The sequence below is a fragment of the Amborella trichopoda genome, chromosome 10 (assembly GCF_054954075.1).
Source record: "Amborella trichopoda isolate Santa Cruz 75 chromosome 10, AtrichopodaSantaCruz75HAP2 v2.0, whole genome shotgun sequence".
Lineage (NCBI taxonomy): Eukaryota > Viridiplantae > Streptophyta > Magnoliopsida > Amborellales > Amborellaceae > Amborella > Amborella trichopoda.
In genome coordinates this window covers 39,928,628-39,945,823 of record NC_142345.1, presented here as the reverse complement: position 1 = coordinate 39,945,823, position 17,196 = coordinate 39,928,628, and the positions used below count along the sequence as shown (strand labels likewise).

The window sequence follows — 17,196 nt, the reverse complement described above, 5'->3', positions numbered from 1 at the left end:
TAAGTTGTTACCATAACAGATTTCTCCGAGGCCACGAAAATGTTATTGAAACCAAATGAAAATTTTTGTTTTCATTTGCAATCGCAATTTCGATTTATCCAAATCCAATTATAACTATAACAAGCCCATGTTGAACTTGGCCGATCTTGAAATAAACTCAAGCCATACAAAGGAAATGCCCCTTTTCTTGCATTTTCTCACCCTAAAAAGATGGGTTACAGGCTTTGGCAGCCCGTGCCCAATGGTCATGATCCTTCGATGCACGCTAAAACAAAGGCCATGCTCAGTGACATGGCTTGTGGATGTTACAAGATCCATAAATTGGATAGAATGAAATCGATTTCCAAAACTTGGTTAAAAACAGGAAGGCACATGAAAGCAGTCAAAATAGTAAAATCAAATGAACACAACATACATGATGGACACCAGTAGAGGGATGAAACACACCCAAACCTCTACGTTAGCCCTTCAAACTGTGCTTCTCACTCTTGCCTTTCCAACTCTCCCATCTCTCTATGATCACCTACAATAAAAAGAAATAGGCCTTAGAAATTGCTTCAGCACTGTATTATAAACCAAATTGCTAATCAATTAATTAAAGGTAAAAACCACAAAACACATGAATATTTATTAAGCGTACCCTCTTGCTAGTTTCTTGCAACTCCCCTGCAAGTATAAATTCATCCAGGATCAAGTATACCTGAAAATTTAAAGCTGGTTATTACACATGGGAGTCTCCAACTCTAACTTATGATCGTAAGAACATCTGAATCCCCATTTAAGATACTAGATTTCTACCAATGGAATTGCAGAACACCTTATTATACACTGATGCATATACTCAAACTTGTAAGACCAAGAAGAAGCTTAAATTAGCCATATTTATGCAGGATATATGTGCACACGTGGTAAAATTTGCCTTCATTGGTGTTTCTTACTAATGACATGGAGGCCCACACATGCCGTGAGTGCACACACACACTAAGAAGAGAGAGAGAGAGAGAGAGAGAGAGAGAGAGAGAGAGAGATTACTATACGATGCAAATCAATTCAACATATCATCATAAGAAGCATGGTCAGTGATTATTCAAGCCCACTGCCTGTCTCATATGCAACAGCCAGAAGCTAGAGATGAAAAAATATGAAAGTTGAAAATCTTTACTGACCTTATGGAAATTAAATACCAAATCTAGCTCACACACATTGCTGAAGAAGTGATCCAAGATCTCCACAAATAAATGAATGCTCTCCAGGTAAGCTAGCTCATTATCAGTGATATCAACACAAATGGAGAAAAACAATCCCGCATACCGCCTGTAAACTGCAAAAATATAAAATGACTACCTTCACTGGCTTATGCAATACCACATAGTGAAGGCATTAATATTCATAAACACATGCAGTTGGCATTCAAGATAATAAAACTCATAGTGGTCTAAGCTGCCATCAAAGAAACACCTGAAATGGCTTTCTTTTTTTTTATTTTGAAAGAGAGTTCTTGCAATAGCAATTTTCTATGATAATGTTATTCTATGATAACACTGAAGTATGCGGCCCTTCAAACTTTAGTAACAATGATAGATAAGATGTAGCCAAAGTAAATTTGATGTTAGCATACAAATTGGGGGTGCAAATGCGTGAGGCTGGCCTCAAAGGCCCTGCCATATGTGGGCTGGGTTTGGGTACCTTTATAGGGGCCATCATGCCCTTATTAAAGGCTCGTTAGCTTAATAGGCGGGGCCCAAGATTTAGTATTAAGGGCCCATGCCCTTATTTTTTTTTTAAGATGTTAACCTTTAATTAATGAAAGTAGAGTACATGAGAGAGGTCAGGCAGTCCACAAAAGTAAGTGGAAGCACTGGAACCACAGAACGAAAAAAAGAAAAAAGAATTCACAAAAGACTCAACCGGTGATAGCCATCTGTTATGGTTACAAAGTCAGTGAGTCCCCTGAAGTAAAAGGGCTAGGTCGAACTCTAGAGGTCGTTAGCAGCAGCCGCTTCTTTAGTCAGGGTGTCCACCTCTTGGTTGGCCTCCCTCCAAGTATGCTTCCAGCAGACAAGAATATCCCTGCTCAGGAAGTTAATCTCCTCAAAGATGTGAGCCAGGGACCACGGAGGTGGAGATGACTTGGATGCTCACAATTTAACATGCTTGGAGTTCCCTTCTATAGTGAGGGAGTGAATGCTTAGGGTTTGGATGAGCATGCTTGATGCCTTCTACCAAGGCAATGGCCTCTGCTTCCGTAGAGTCCGCATGGCCAATAGGCTTGGATATATAGAGCACAGTTGAACCAGTGTGGTCTCTAAGAATGGCTCCAATGCCTGATGGGCCGGGGTTTCCGAGAGAACATCCATCAACATTTAAGCTTGAGACTTCCCTGGTCAGGAGGAATCCATCGGGGGTTCCTCAAGGGACGTTTGCTCTTGCGTTGTAGGACCGAAATCCAATCCTGGACCAAAGCATTAGAACGAACCCCTTTGAAGAGGTCTAGGAAGTGGAATTCTTCGAAGAGGAATTCTTCGAAGTGGCTTTATGGCTTTATGGATGACCCCTCTAGAGTGGAATTCTTCGAGGAGGTCTAGGAAGTCCGTTCTGAACAAGTCCCAAAAAGGTTTGAAAGGTGCCACAGGGAACCCATCAGGACCGGGGGCCCTGTCCGATTCAAGATGGCTGCCAAGATTTCAGTTTCTGAGAAGGGGTGTTCCAGCCAAGTAGATTTCTCGGGTGGCAGGGAGAGAAAAGACAGATCCCCCATGGTGGGTCTTGGGCCTGTAGGGGTAGAGAAAAGTTTCGAGAAGTAATTCAAAAGGGCTTGTACGATCTGTGAGGGCTGATCTAGCAGGATATCATCTACTAGGAAATGAGTGATGGTGTTATCACTTCTCCTACAATTTGCAGTTTTGTGAAAGAAGCTTGAGTTCTGGTCTCCAGCCTTAAGCCATTTAATCAGGGATCTTTGGTGCCAAAAAATTTCCTCCTTCTTGAGGGTGGCCTGATAGTCTGCTTTGCGTTGCACTCTACTCAAGAACTCATATTCTAATAGAAGCCTTGATTCTTCCAGTGAGTCAAGATCTTGTATGGCTTGGAACGGGTGATTCTTGCAAAGTTGCTAGCCACGGGTGATTCTTGCAACTTTGAACTCCACGAGTTTAGGTTGCTCTTTATCAGCTGTAACTTACGTCGAAGTTTAAAACCAGCCCAACCGACGACCTTATCTTCCAGAGCTTGCCACCAAGAGGTGAACAGAGTGGGGAAGGAAGGTTCTTCTAACCAAAACAATTCGAACCGAAAAGGTTCGACACCTCTAACAGCAGGATTGGTGTTAAGCAAAATGGGACAATGGTCGAATGTGGGTTTGGGTAGGGCAACCACATGAGTTCCAGCAAGGGTATGATCCCAATCCACAGAGGTGAGGAATCTATCAAGTTTTGAATGAGTGGGAGATGTGGAATGGTCCGACCATGTGAACTGGGCAAGTCAACTAGGTTGTTCTGGAAGATGAAGTCTGAAAAAAAGGACATGGCTGGAGTTATTCTGGAGGATGAGTTTCTCCCATAAGACCACCTTGTGACATTAAAGTCCCCCCCAATGCACCAAATGGGGTGTGGTAAGGCAGCCACCGAGTTGAGCTCATCCCACATCTCCTGGCGTCTAGAGTCAATATTGGGCCCAAAGACTGCAGAAAATTTCCAAAGCAAGCCGTCAGAAATTCTGGCCAGCAGAATAGAGACCGAGAAAGAGGTAATGTGGGCAGAGATGAGGGAATGGGCTAAGGGATCCCAAATCACCCATATCCCACCTGAAGCCCCTTCTGCTGGTAAAGCGGCCCATTTGCATGGGCGGCGACCCCATACTTGTCGAACGAAGAAGAGAGATGATTCAGGGATCTTTGTTTCCGTTAAAGCCAGGACAAAAGGTCGAAATTTTAAGCAAAAATCTTGGACCGATTGTTTCTTGTGGGCCAAGCCAAGCCCTCAAATATATCAAGAGAGAACAAACATTAAGCTTATGTGGTCCGAGATGCTAAACGAGGTAACCTACGAAGCAATCCGTCCGCAAGTAACACCACTGGAATAGCTGAAGAGAGGGGAGGGGGGATGGAGGTTCTGCCAAAGTTGACAGAGCATGCGAGGTTGGAAGCCTCCCTACTAGGCCCTGGGCTATCCCTGGATCTGGTTTGAGCGCTAGCATTGAAGAACTCATGGAGCGATTCTTCTGGGGCAGCATAAGGAAAACCCATGACCATGAACACCTGGTTAATGTCTCCTTGAGCTGCATCCATACGATTGACAAAGTTGGAATCACTGAAGGCAGAGACAGGTGATCCTTTGACGTGTCCTGAGAGACCGAAAATTTCAGAGCAATTGGAGAAGGGGTAGCCTCTGGAGAGAAAACCTCAACAGGAGATTTTGTGACTGAAAGTCTTGGTAGATCGAGCAATGGCAAGCCAGCTTCCAAGGTTGGTCTAAAGAAGGCCGAAATCGAGCCTTGAGGGTCCTCCTCAGCAGGGACCTCATGATTCAAAGTGGGGGATTGAGAGATAAGGGTGAGTTTGATGATCGAGGGAGGAGGGAGCAAAGGTGGGTTAGGTACAAGAGAAGACCTAGACGGAAGAGGGGCGTCAAAGTTGGGGGCGGGAGCCCAAGATTGGGTCTTTGAGGAAGGAGAAGGAGAGTCTGGATACAATGAAGACAAGGCAAAAGGAGAAGGCCTTCGGGAAACTGCAGGTGAAGGGATGTTGACCATCATCAAGGAGGAGAGAGAAAGGGGTTCCATAGCTCCGGTTGAGGCCTGGCTGGAAGCCAGGGGGTAGGCGTTTGGCGAGGAAGACCCGAGACCAATGAGAGGAGGGAGAGAGGTGATAGCCCTGAGAGGAGGTGACAAACCAGAGATGGGTTGAGGGTTGGAGCCTAACGGGGAGAGGAGGGGAGTCTTTGCCTTCGGTGGAAGAGGTGTGGGAGGAGGAGTGCAAGGGTGAGGATGATAGGAGGAAATTGGGAAAGGGAAGCTTGACGTAGGGGCCGAGGGAGTAAGTGGGGGAGGCAAAGAAAGAGGGATGGAACCGAAAAAGAAATTAGCTAGAGGGGCTACATCTTCCACTTGTCCCCCTAAAGAGAGTGAAGGTACGATTGACGAACGGTGTTTCAAAACGCGGACCGCCTAGGCGGCAGCTAAGCAGTCCAAAAGGCTTGGGCGCATCGCCCAGGCCTAGGCGGCCAAATTAGGCAGGTATCCTCAGGCGCCTGCCTAAGCACCCGGGAACCCACCTAGGCGCCCGCCCAGGCGGCCGCCCAAGGCCTGCGGCTCGCCCAGGGGTGAAAATGCCGCTCATTGAGGCCATTTTTTGGTCATTTTGGGTCATGTTTTTTAATATTAGAAGTGCAAAATTGTGGGTTTTAGGTTTCAAATGAACCTAAAACCCATTAGAGGCTATTTTAGAGAGAGAAACACCCAAAAAAAAAAAAACTAGATTTTTGAAAAAAAATTGCATTATAAGTACTATTTTTATTTACAGTTGTTAATAATATATTTTAAATTAGATTATATTATAAGATATTTTGGATTTGTTATTATTTGTATAGTAAAATATTATAAAATGTAAACCAACAATTTTAATTTAAGTATATAATATTATAGTAAGTTAGGTTGTAATAATTTTGGATTATAGTTAGTTAGGTTGTAATAATTTGGGTATTTTTTAGTGGATTAAGGTTTTCCGCCAATTTGAGATTTTGGTGGCCATTTTTTCATTGATAATCCATTCTTGATTGTAGTCTATGTATGATGATATACTTCATCCATAATAATTCTATGCTTATCATTTTGTGTGATGTAAATTTAATGGTCAACCGTAGTTCATGCAAGGAAAGAACATCTCAATATTCGCGTATTGATCCAAAAAGTTAAAAGTTCTTAATGGATAACCCTCATTTCTTATTGGATTCCTAAAAATCAACCATCTCAATATTCGCATGTTCATGCAAAAAATGAAAGTTGTTAATGGATTACCTCATTTCTTATTCGGTTCTTAAAATTCAATATTTATAATGAATTTTAATAATTATTTTGAATTATTTTAAGGCTAAATCCGATCAATTTAATTGATTTTCAATCCAAATTGCTGATTCACCAATCCGGACGTGTTATTAGGGTGTCCCATCCAAAATACCAATCCAATTTTTAAACCGGTCTTAACTGTTTACTTTTAGAAAAAGTTAATATAAGGTGTCAACCACGAGCAAGGTGCACCTAAAAAACCACTACAGAAAGTTGGTCCTATCTTGGAAAAACATCAAATCGAGCTTCTCGACTTTGATATTCATAGACAGATGACTCATGTCTGTACTCAACTTCTTGCTTGTTTCATGTCTGTACTCAACTTCTTGTTTGTTTCATGAGTTATCTGTTATTCTTTTGCCCATTATAAGTGGATATCATCATCCATTCCATTTATGATAAAAATTTTATTCTTTTCGCTTCAAAATTTATAAACTTCCAATATTTGGCTTATTAAAGAGCATCTACATGCTAAAAATAAAAAACATTTACATTAACCACAAGCACAAAAATGTAAATTCATGCAAAAAAGGAAGCATTGGTCTATCAGCCGCACCTTACGATCAGCTGTGATGGCTAATTCGAAAGTTAGGGCTTCACAAAGAGATTGATGCGTGGGTATGTAACTTATAGATGATTTGCAGTGGTATAGAGAGAGAGAGAGAGAGCACTAGGGCCAAGTTCAGGGAGGATGAGAGAAGAGTGAGCACACAGAGAGAGAGAGCAAGAAGAGAAAGAAAGAGAGGTTAGGTTTTTGGGGAGCGATAGAAGGCCCCACTCCAAATTTATGAGGAGTGCGCACTTCCAGCACCACAACTTCAAGGCATGACCAAACAACAAACTGTAATGCACAGCCTTTAAAGGCTCGATTGGTTTGTACAAAATAGACACATGTAAAACAGTTTTCCTATATAAACAGTTTGCTATGAAAGAGTTATTTAATCTTATTTTTTTCCCATATTTGATTCACATGTCTGGAATTTGTGTGTAACCTATTAGAGCTCGTTTGGTTCATGCGTAACAGTTTCCATATGTAAAACAGTTTTCTTATGTGAACAGTCCCGTGTGCAAGAATTTTCCAATCCTATTTTTTCTCAAGTTTGGTTCACATGTGTGGAATACTTGTGTACCCAGTTTCTTATGTTTGGTAACCCATTGGTAAAATATCTCCCAAAATCTGGATTAATACCAACTTTTAATCGTTCTATTGCAATATAGATTATTTGATATCGACGTCCATCCAATTAAGATGATTTTTTTAAGACATTCAAATTATAATATGTTTTAAAAAATTGGATGGTTTAGATCATAAGTTTGGTTCACTTTATTAAATTAAATAATGGTGGGGTATGATATAAGGTGTAAGCTGTGACTACAGACGCACTGAAAAGAAAAGAAAGGTTCCATGCATCTAAAGAAAATGACAACCATCATTATTAACAAGAATCATGCCAACTAAGTTCAACATCCTTTTTCAAATATTACCAAATAACTTACATAGGATGGCCCCCAACACCTCCCCCATGAACAACGAGGATGAACTCGAACATACTGAATGAAATATATACTTCCTCCTGGTGCAAGCCATTAACAATATTCAAAATGGAACCTATAGGGCTTGTTTGACAATTGGAAATTGGCTGTATTTAGAACCCGGAAGTTCCTTCTCCTTGAGAAGCTAGATGATCTTTCTCCTTATAGTAGAAAATATTGTGTTTGGTAATTTTTCTAGAATTTAGAGGGAGCTGAGAAACTTGTGTTGGTACCACCTGGAAGTTATCAACTTGGAGACCGGTTAATTAACCGGTTTAATCCATAAAGAATTTGTATTGGCAGTTGTATTAATTTACTATTTAGATCATCCATAATAGACCAGGGATCATGTTGAGCAGTTTTCCCAAGCATTCATCTTCTTCTTCTATATGTTAAGAAAATGAAAATCACCATATGTTGGGGCAAATTTATGGATTCCTCAAATCCTGGATCAGTGTGTGAAAATTATTTTGTCTTGGTTTATCAAGTTTACATTCAGACACATGTGGTAATTGCCATGGAACACAATATTTCCTGGTTAGTAAAAAAAAAAAATTCAATATTAAAAGAAAAAAAAGGAAGAACTGGTTAACATATCCTGCTAAAACCACAAGAATTAGTATTGAAGGAGCAACTAACAGATGAATTGGTATAGGCAGCCTTGCAAAGAGAAAATTAAAATTATCAAAGAAGGTAACCAACTTTCCAATATATATTACTCCAATTTAGTGGATTATACACCATTGTCAAATACCTCATACCTCAGTCTAGTGATCCTTTGAGGTTCTACATTACAGTTTTCCATGAGTATTACTGCTTGTGTCCATGATACAAAATTTAATTAATTGTATAATTGAATAAGGCCAAAATAATTGCCAGCCATGTACTAAATTTCAACATCATGCTTTCCCATAAATTCAATTTGATTATCATAAAATTTAGCCTAATTCATTCATCAGGGAATTCTTGTAAAACTGAGAAAAAAGCACTAAAATTTTAACACGTAAAACACAATAAAAATTCCCCAATCATAAATCAGAAGAGAACGAATTGAAAATGATCAGACATCAACCTTCCATATCCCTAGCTGCTTTCTTGGAAATCCAAATCTCTCAAGAGAGAGACTGGTAAGAAGCAGGCGTCAATTAAAAGGCGGCTTAGAGCTTGCTTCCATATCCCAGCTGCTTTCTTGAACATCCAAATACTCCCTCTCTAGAGAGATTGGAAAGAACCAGATGCCTTTGCTTTCTCTCTCTAGTTTCTAGATTAAGACCTCAAATCATTGCTTGTCAGTGCGATATCATCAACCCACTGCGTGTCTCACCGTGTGAGATCAGAGACAACGAGGAAGGGGAGGAGGGGCGAACAAACTCTTGCTTTTTTAGGGTAAAGTTGAGAGGGAAGGGAGTAAAAAGGGTGAGGCCTTATACTAAAGTGCACCTCAAAACTATGAATTTTGATGCCCCCAAATATGAAATTTAAAATTCGGCCATGATGAACTTGATGATCTTAAAAATGGACGGACCAGATGATGTGCTAGAAGATGAACTATGATAAGACTAAAAACCCCTTTTCCTTTCATGTCTATGAATATCAAAGTCGAGAAGCTCGATTTGATGTTTTTCCAAGATAGGGCCAACCTTCTGTAGTGGTTTTTTAGGTGCACCTTGCTCGTGGTTGACACCTTATATTAACTTTTTCTAAAAGTAAACAGTTAAGACCGGTTTAAAAATTGGATTGGTGTTTTGGATGGGACACCCTAATAACACATCCGGATTTGTGAATCAGCAATTTGGATTGAAAATCAATTAAATTGATCGGATTTAGCCTTAAAATAATTCAAAATAATTATTAAAATTCATTATAAATATTGAATTTTAAGAACCGAATAAGAAATGAGGTAGGCCCAAAAAGACGTAGTTGGAAATAGTCCGAAAAGATATGGGACATATGACCTCACTGAGGGTATGGTCTTTAATAGAGCAGAATAGCGGACCAGGATTCGTAGCCCAATTAATTGGAAAAAAGCTATGATGATGAGTGGTCGAGTCTTGGCAAACCGAGACAATGAGGACGCCACAACTAGGTGGAAGGGAGGTCGTCTACTGCGTAAACCCTTCGGTCAGCTATGCTCTGAACCAAAGGATTGTCCAAGACAATACCCATCATTTTAGATTTCACCATATTAACTCTGAAGCAGGTCGCAAACTCAAACCATTGGAGGAAGAGTAGCAGGCAGTCAACTTGTCACTGGGATGCATTACAAAAGAGGAGAGTATCGTCTACGTATTGAAGGTGGGAGATGGATGTACTCGACCTTCCAATGTTGAAGCCAGAAAGAAAGCATGCTCGGTACATTCTCAAAATGGAGGCGCTAAACACCTCAGCCACTATTGCAAAGAGGAAGGGTGACAAAGGATCACCCTATCGCATGCCCCTAGAAGCCTGAAGTATCCCTTAGGGGAGCCATTAATGAGTACAGACAAAAATGGATTGGAGATGCATCCGTGAATCCATTTTCTCCATTTAGCCCTGAAGCCCATTCTAGGGAGAGTCTCATCAAGAAAGAACCTTCCAATCTATGTGATCATATATCTTCTCTCAGTCAAGTTTTGATAACGAGGCCTTGGATTTTTTTGAAGCTTTGGGACGCCTCTTGACTGCCTAAGTATCGAGTAAGATAGGACGGTGGTCTGAAGTAAGACTGGGAAGAACGAAGGAGTGAGTCCCAGGGAAGACATTGTCCCAATCTAGAGAAGTGAGGAACCTATCCAATTTAGATAAGGGATTGGGGAAGTAATTTGACCAAGTGTCTTCTGCCCCATACTCATAATTGCTTCATAGGAATCAAGACAAATCTTTCTTCTAAAGTCCTACTTAAAATTTAGAGCTACAGATGTTTTTACATCATAGGTGCTCAATGGATTCAACTTACAACTCCCTTTCTTTTCATACCAAGTATGGATTCTCAATGGATTCAACTTACTACTTCCTTTCTTTTCATAGGAAGTATGGATTTTCCCATTCTAAGCACAAACAAAATTAGCTTAACAAAAAAACCCCTAGAGAGTGAACCAAGCAGGTCATTCTCAAGGCAAAAGAACTAAGGTGGGCAGATATTACATCAATGCCAAAAATTTGAGGCCCAATATGATCCTGAGTAGTTACTGAAGAAAGGAACTGGAAAGGGGTCAAAAACAACAAACACAACACAAGAAAAATGGAAACCAAAATTAATGAATTACCACTTATTACATTTGATACTTCCTAAAGGGGTCATCACTTGGTGTGACAGTAAAAGGTTAGGGTAGCCAGTGCAAGAGGGTTCAAGTCCTGAGAGCAGCCAATTTGTGCATAAAAAGCCAAAGATTAGGGCTGTTGATCCTGTGTAAGCAAGACCAGCACCGGCTTACGGCCCTTCCTTTTTTTTACATTAGATACTTCTGGTATTGAATTCTGGTCATTATTCTTTTAGATTGGATGTTAAAACTCAAGAAAGTTGGATGATAAAGCTCAAAATTGAATTGTACCGAACTAGGTTATTGAGGCACAAAAACAATTTTGTCTCTCACACTATCATGTTGTATTTTTAGTTTTACGTTGTGACTTGACGACTATATGTTATCTCTCAGCCAGATCCATTTGTTTCTTTAATTCTTTATCTCATTAACATACATCAAGTTGCAATAAGAACGTCATAACATAGCATATGAAAAGAAAAGGGAGTTAGCATTGATGATAAAGAGAATACCACTTATTACAACAATGCTTCTAGTTTGAATTCTGGTCTTTATCATTTTAGGTTAGATGTTAAAAAAAAGAAACTTTATTATTATTGAACTAGGTAGCCATACAAATATTTTGTTCTCTAGCATTATCACATCACATTGCAACGTTTTCAGAAATTTAGAAGGAAGGAATTGTTTTTGTGAAATGAATGAAACCATGCAAAAGGTACCTCAAGTGTATTCGAAGTTTCTGTAAATAAGTGGACAACTTCTCTAATCAGCTCTAAAGGTCTCAATCAATCCAAAATTGAAGCAAGAATCAAGTCTTACAATACTAGGTTCCAATTCCAATTAATGCCCATAACTTATTTCAATAGCTCTAATGGGTCATGGGTTCCATCCCCAGTGGCAGCCCAACTTAACTCCAGTTTAGGCTGTTAATAAGGACCATTTCTTAGTTGTGCTGAGTACCACTCCAGCAATTAAGACATTTAAAGCCTGCTGCTAATTTTTATGGACAAATATCCTGCTTACTTTAACCCTAGGCGATGCTACACCCTTCACCATGCAAATGCTCATAATAGGTTGATCCATAGCTGTTTGGATCTGCCAACCTGGCGATCCCGCTCTGGAATCTCCCTCCAGCACTCCGGGAAAGAGATCTTCAAGGAATTTTGAACTTTCAAATGTTAGGACCCCAAACCTGATTATTCGGGATATCGATCCCACTACTGGGGATCTAAATCCCCACTTTAAAGACCAAGATAAAGATCAAGCTAAGGATTTCTTTGTTTATAGCCAGCTACCAAATGTAGTTATATTTTTCATACGATTGCATTGTTTGTTGGCTATAAATAAAGAGATACCTACTTTAAAGAGTATATATAGTTTAAGATTATATATACTTTAAGGTCAGGATCAAGATCCCCAAAAGTTTGGGATCAAGATCCCAAAAAGTTGGATCAAAATCTTCAAAAGGTGGGATCAAGGTCCTAACATTTGAGGACCTCAATGCCTACATATGCTCAGATGATGATGATGATGATAAATGCCTAACACGTGCATTATCCAAAGATGCTCCCAATCGTAAGGATTTTGTAGCCTTTCACAATCTCCAACCTTTTATCCTGATGCCATCAACTAGGGGCTGATCTCAGTGCCAAAATGTGGCCACAAACAAGATTTACATATAATAATCAAGTTTCTAATTTGTTGAATCTACCAATCAAAAGAAGATTCCTGGTATGCTCCATAAATTTTTGCATTCAAAAAGCTTTAGATCATGGAATGCTTCGAGTTGCCCAAAACTGGAACCCATGCCAAATATCAAAAAGTCGCAACAAATAGATGAGAAAGTTTGCAACATTGCTACCGATATGGTAACCCAAACATGGGAGGTTGTGAGAGAGAAAAGATATCGACTCTGCCAATGGCACAGATAAGCCTTAGTATGTAATGAACTCCTGTTATTATTGAAGCTACTTGATTTAAGAATAACTTAAATCTTTGAAGCGTGATCACTTCTATGAATAAGACTTCGAGATTCTAGAATCCTAGAGGTAAATTCTACTCAAGAATAAAATTTGACTATTCTTATCCAAGGTTTTGAAGTTTCATCTCTTCAGATTCAGAAACATCTTTTTTGTATCAACCCAAAAATTAAATTGATCTAAGTGCTAGAGAAACCTTAAGCTCTAGACTCCATAATGTTGTAATGTTTATAAGAGTAACCAAAAATCTTTGAAGCATGATCATTTATATGAATAAAACTTCAAGCTTCTATATCCATGTTGCAAAATAAACAACGTAATGGAGTATTTAGTTGATGATGTTGAGGTCGAGGGGCATGAAGGATTGACATGGGACATGGTCATGGATGCTTCAAGGACATCAGCTGACCCTTCAAGGGTCACTAGATCTTCTGCACACAGAATGAGGGTGGAGAAGGAAGAGGAGGAAGAAGAAGCAGATTCAGAAGAGACGGAGGAGGACAACCAATATGTTGAGGAGGGTGACGACTCCGATAAATATGATGCCAATGCAGCTAACCCTAATTTTTCTAATGATGAATGATGAATGTTGAATAATTATTAAACTTTGAACTTTGATTGAACTATTGTCTATTGAAAATTCTTTTGAGTCTTCAAGTATTACTGTCATTTTTGGTTTCTTCCTCATGGTGGTGTAATACTGTAATGTGATATGCGGATAGTGGATTTGTAGTTCCACTAGTTTGGTACTATTTGGTAACTTGGTTGGTTGGTTGGTAAGTTTTAAGTTTTAATTGGATATAGATTATGGACCGACTTATGGTTATGCTTATGGAGTATCCGTTAATGTGTAGTATATATGAAGTGCCCTAAATACCTAGTTCATATATTTTATACAATATATAACTGTAGATACCTTTTTTTATTCAACTGGACCACCCAAGTTGTGGACGTCCACCTAGGCATTGGGCGGCCTGGACCCCCCAGATCGCTTAGGACCCGCCTAGCACTTTTTGAAACACTGGGTACAATCCAAGTAGACTCTAGCTAGGAGAGTTTTCAATCAAACCTAGAGAAGTACAATCCAAGATATGTTCAAAATGAAAAAGAAAATTTAAGTAAATAGTCAATGTAAGAATCACAGTAAGAAGATTGATAAGAAGCTTTAACAACATCAACACAAGAAAATATAGGGCAAGAAAATATATTATGAGCATTGCAAATCAGATGACCCTGGCAAAAATAAGTATTTTCAAATATATAATAAAATTTTGGGTAATGAAATTCAGGGTATTCTTCTCTCTATCCAACCATACAGCATAGAGAGCAATGATATTCTTATGCCTCAAAGACCTCAATAAATAGACCTCAGACTGAATCCTCTTCACCATTCGTTCATCACCAGAGAAATTCTGCAGGTCGACCTGGTTCCATGTGATTTCGATGCCTTCTTCTTGATCAAAACCCCTGTAAACAAATATAAATTGAACCACAACACCACAATTTCATATTAACATCTTATTTCATAATATAAGATACATATTATCATTCTAAGAGGAATGATCAAGCAAATCCAAGTGTATAGGACAGGGTGGAGACTAGTCTAACCCTATTCATTAGATGGATGGATGATGTTGAAGAGCAAGGAAGGACTACCACTTCTGGTGGGCCCCACTCTCTATCCAACAACATCCATCCTTCAAATTTGACAGAGCTAGTAGTTCTATCAATAGATCATTTGGCAAAAGTCAATAATTTCAACCACCTTTTTCAAGGGTTCTACTAGCATCCATGATGTGCTCCAACCGTAATCAGATAAACAATCAATCAAATAATAAGAAACAAAATAATAGTTAAAAGAAAAAAAAGGAAGTTCCCTATGAAAATTAAATATTTTCTTCAATTCAAAATAGCATAACATTACCTTCAAAGCTAAAGAGAACAAAACCAAAGAATGAAATTAACAAAATAATTTCTTTTGAATGTGTTGACTTTGTATTAAGTAAAAGAATCTTTTCATAGATCTTTTCCATGAATTCCAGTAGTAGGAATCGAATTAGAGATGTAAGAGTACATTATAAACATGGTAACCATTAAGTCTGGTGGTTACTCCCAATGGTCCCCATTATCAGTAAAACCAAAACCTACTGTGTAAGTTTAAGGACACACAGGCTTATCTTGCACATAACTCCATTTCTTCAAGCCTCGAATAATGTCTTGTTGTCACCAGTAATCACCACAAGAACATCTCCCCTCCTTGAAACAATGGAACCTATGTGCATCCCTGACTATAATCTCCCTCTCCACAATCTTTGACATGAACTTAATGGCATTGTCGCAGTCCCCACAATCCTAAGGTTCTTCATCACCATTATAGGCACCCCAACCCCGGTGCTCATCAAACCAAAGGCCACTGCTAATTTCTCACTGCGGTGTCTAAGCCTTCTCTTTTTCTCCACATCCTCCTCTCTTGCCAAAGTTCATCTCACGTCGGGCACATACCCCAAGTCCCTCATCTTCCCGGAAATACTCTCCAAAAACTGATAAATCGTGTCGATCATGGGGTGGTAGGAATCCTCGACGACAAACACATGTAACTTGTTCTTCACCTCTATCCAACTACACCCAGGCACTTTCTTCACTCCCTTGTCCCTCATCATCTTCCTGATAGCCGCCACCTCGTGCCATTGCCCAGCCTCGGCATGCATGTTCGATAGCATCACGTAGCCGGCCGCATTGTGTGGCTCAAGTGCAACGAGCTGACTGGCAGCCTCTGCTCCCAGCTCAACATTTCCGCAGATCCTGCATGCTCCTAGTAGGGCCGCCCACCCAACAGCTTTTGCGTTAGGCTCAAAAGGCATAGTCACAACAACCTATCGAGCCTCCTTGAGCCGCCCAGCCCGGCCTAAGAGGTCCACGAGGCATGAGTAGTGCTCAAACCTTGCCTCGATGCAATAGTCTCGAGTCATGGACTCAAAGTAAGATATGCCTTCATCCACTCGTCCAGTATGGCTGCATGAAAAAGTGGGGAATCAAGCCTACATAGGTCACATTCCTCTCAGTGTTGTGTGCATGCAGCCATACTGGACACAAGTGCATTGCCAACGACTAAGTGGCGCGAGAGATGGGGCTCATATTGAGCCACCAATGCATGCACTTGTCGACCTTGCAAAGGCAACGAGAGATCAGAACATGCACTAAGTATGCACACTAGAGTGCAACCGTCAGGCTCAAAACCCACTCTTAGGAGCTCGCGAAAGACTCCTATAGCTTCCTCTGGTCGCTCATTTAGTGCAAAACCCATAATCATCGTGTTCCATAACACAAGATCTCTACATGGAATCGAATCAAAAATTTTATATGCATCATTTCTGCGGCCACACTCTGAGTACATATCGATCAAGCCACTAGCCACATGACCATTGGAATCAAACCCACTCTTGATCAATACGCCATGGAAATGGCGGCCACCATTGAGATCCTCCAAGTTTGAGTAACATGTCAACACGCTAGCGAGCGTGTACATGTCAAGTCGCACACCCACCCTCACCATCTCCTGAAACAACCCCAAAGCCTCGAGCCCACACCTATGTTGCCCATAAGCTACAATCATTGCTTTCCATGAAATCTCATCTCTCTCCCTCATCTCCACAAAAACCTGAATCCCATCATCCAAAAGCCCACACCCACTATACATAGTGATTAATGCGTTGCTAACTGATACATAAACTGTGAGCCCCAAACACACACCAAGCGCATGCACTATCTTTCCCTGCCTCTCACTAGAACAAGCACTAATAGCCCCTGAGATTGTGAACCCATCAACGGTTTCATTGCTATCTATCATGGTGGAGAGCAAGCCGAGAGCTCCACTTTCATAGCCCATGCGCGCATAGCCAGCAATGAGAGTGTTCCATGAAACCACATCTCTTTGGGCCGTTTCATTGAACAGTTCGCGAGCTCTATGGACCAGGCCTTCACTCACATAGGCAGCGAGCATGGCATTTAGAGAGAACGCGTTAGGCCAAGGGATTTGGTTGAAGCAAATACAAGCTTGGTTTAGGTGGCCGCATTTTGCGTAGAGGGAGACATGGAGGTTGAATACAAAGAGGAACGGTGGTGCAGTGGGTGAGCGGAGAAGCTGCGCATGGAGGGTAAGGCCGGTGAGGAGGTCGCGGGTGCGCACGCACTCACAAGCAATGGAGCGCGCACAGTTGAGGGCCGAGAGTTGGTGGAGGAAAGGGGAGAGAGCGACAGCGGTGCTCGGGTTCATGGGATGCTGATGGTTTTACGAGAAGCATGGTTATCGATTCGTTGTGTTGGGGTTTTTTAATTAACAAAATAATTTCTCAGAGAAAATCAAACGAAAGGAGAACAAATTTCAA

At 40.5% G+C, this 17,196-nt stretch overlaps 1 protein-coding gene and 1 pseudogene across 22 annotated transcripts in view; both read right to left on the bottom strand.

The window, feature by feature from the left end:
• Positions 1–17,196, bottom strand: part of LOC105420810 (AP-2 complex subunit sigma-like) — a 34,540-nt gene that overhangs the window by 16,043 nt on the left and 1,301 nt on the right. For 7 of the 22 annotated variants that reach the window (XR_016042080.1, XR_016042078.1, XR_016042081.1 and 4 more), the window contains exons 2-5: positions 14,165–14,278; positions 1,167–1,314; positions 641–700; positions 416–523 (exon numbers count right to left, since the gene is read on the bottom strand). Coding sequence is in view for 10 of the 22 variants with exons in the window: in XM_088848847.1 (XP_088704973.1) it covers positions 461–523; positions 641–700; positions 1,167–1,314; positions 14,165–14,202 (309 nt within the window). In the remaining 12 variants the exon portion in view is untranslated. Of the gene's footprint in view, positions 1–45; positions 524–640; positions 701–1,166; positions 1,315–14,127; positions 14,279–17,196 lie in introns of those variants that run through there. The other 15 variants (XR_016042083.1, XR_016042085.1, XR_016042082.1 and 12 more) reach the window with 5 other exon arrangements.
• On the bottom strand, positions 14,942–17,174 carry LOC110007224 (pentatricopeptide repeat-containing protein At3g49710 pseudogene; annotated as a pseudogene).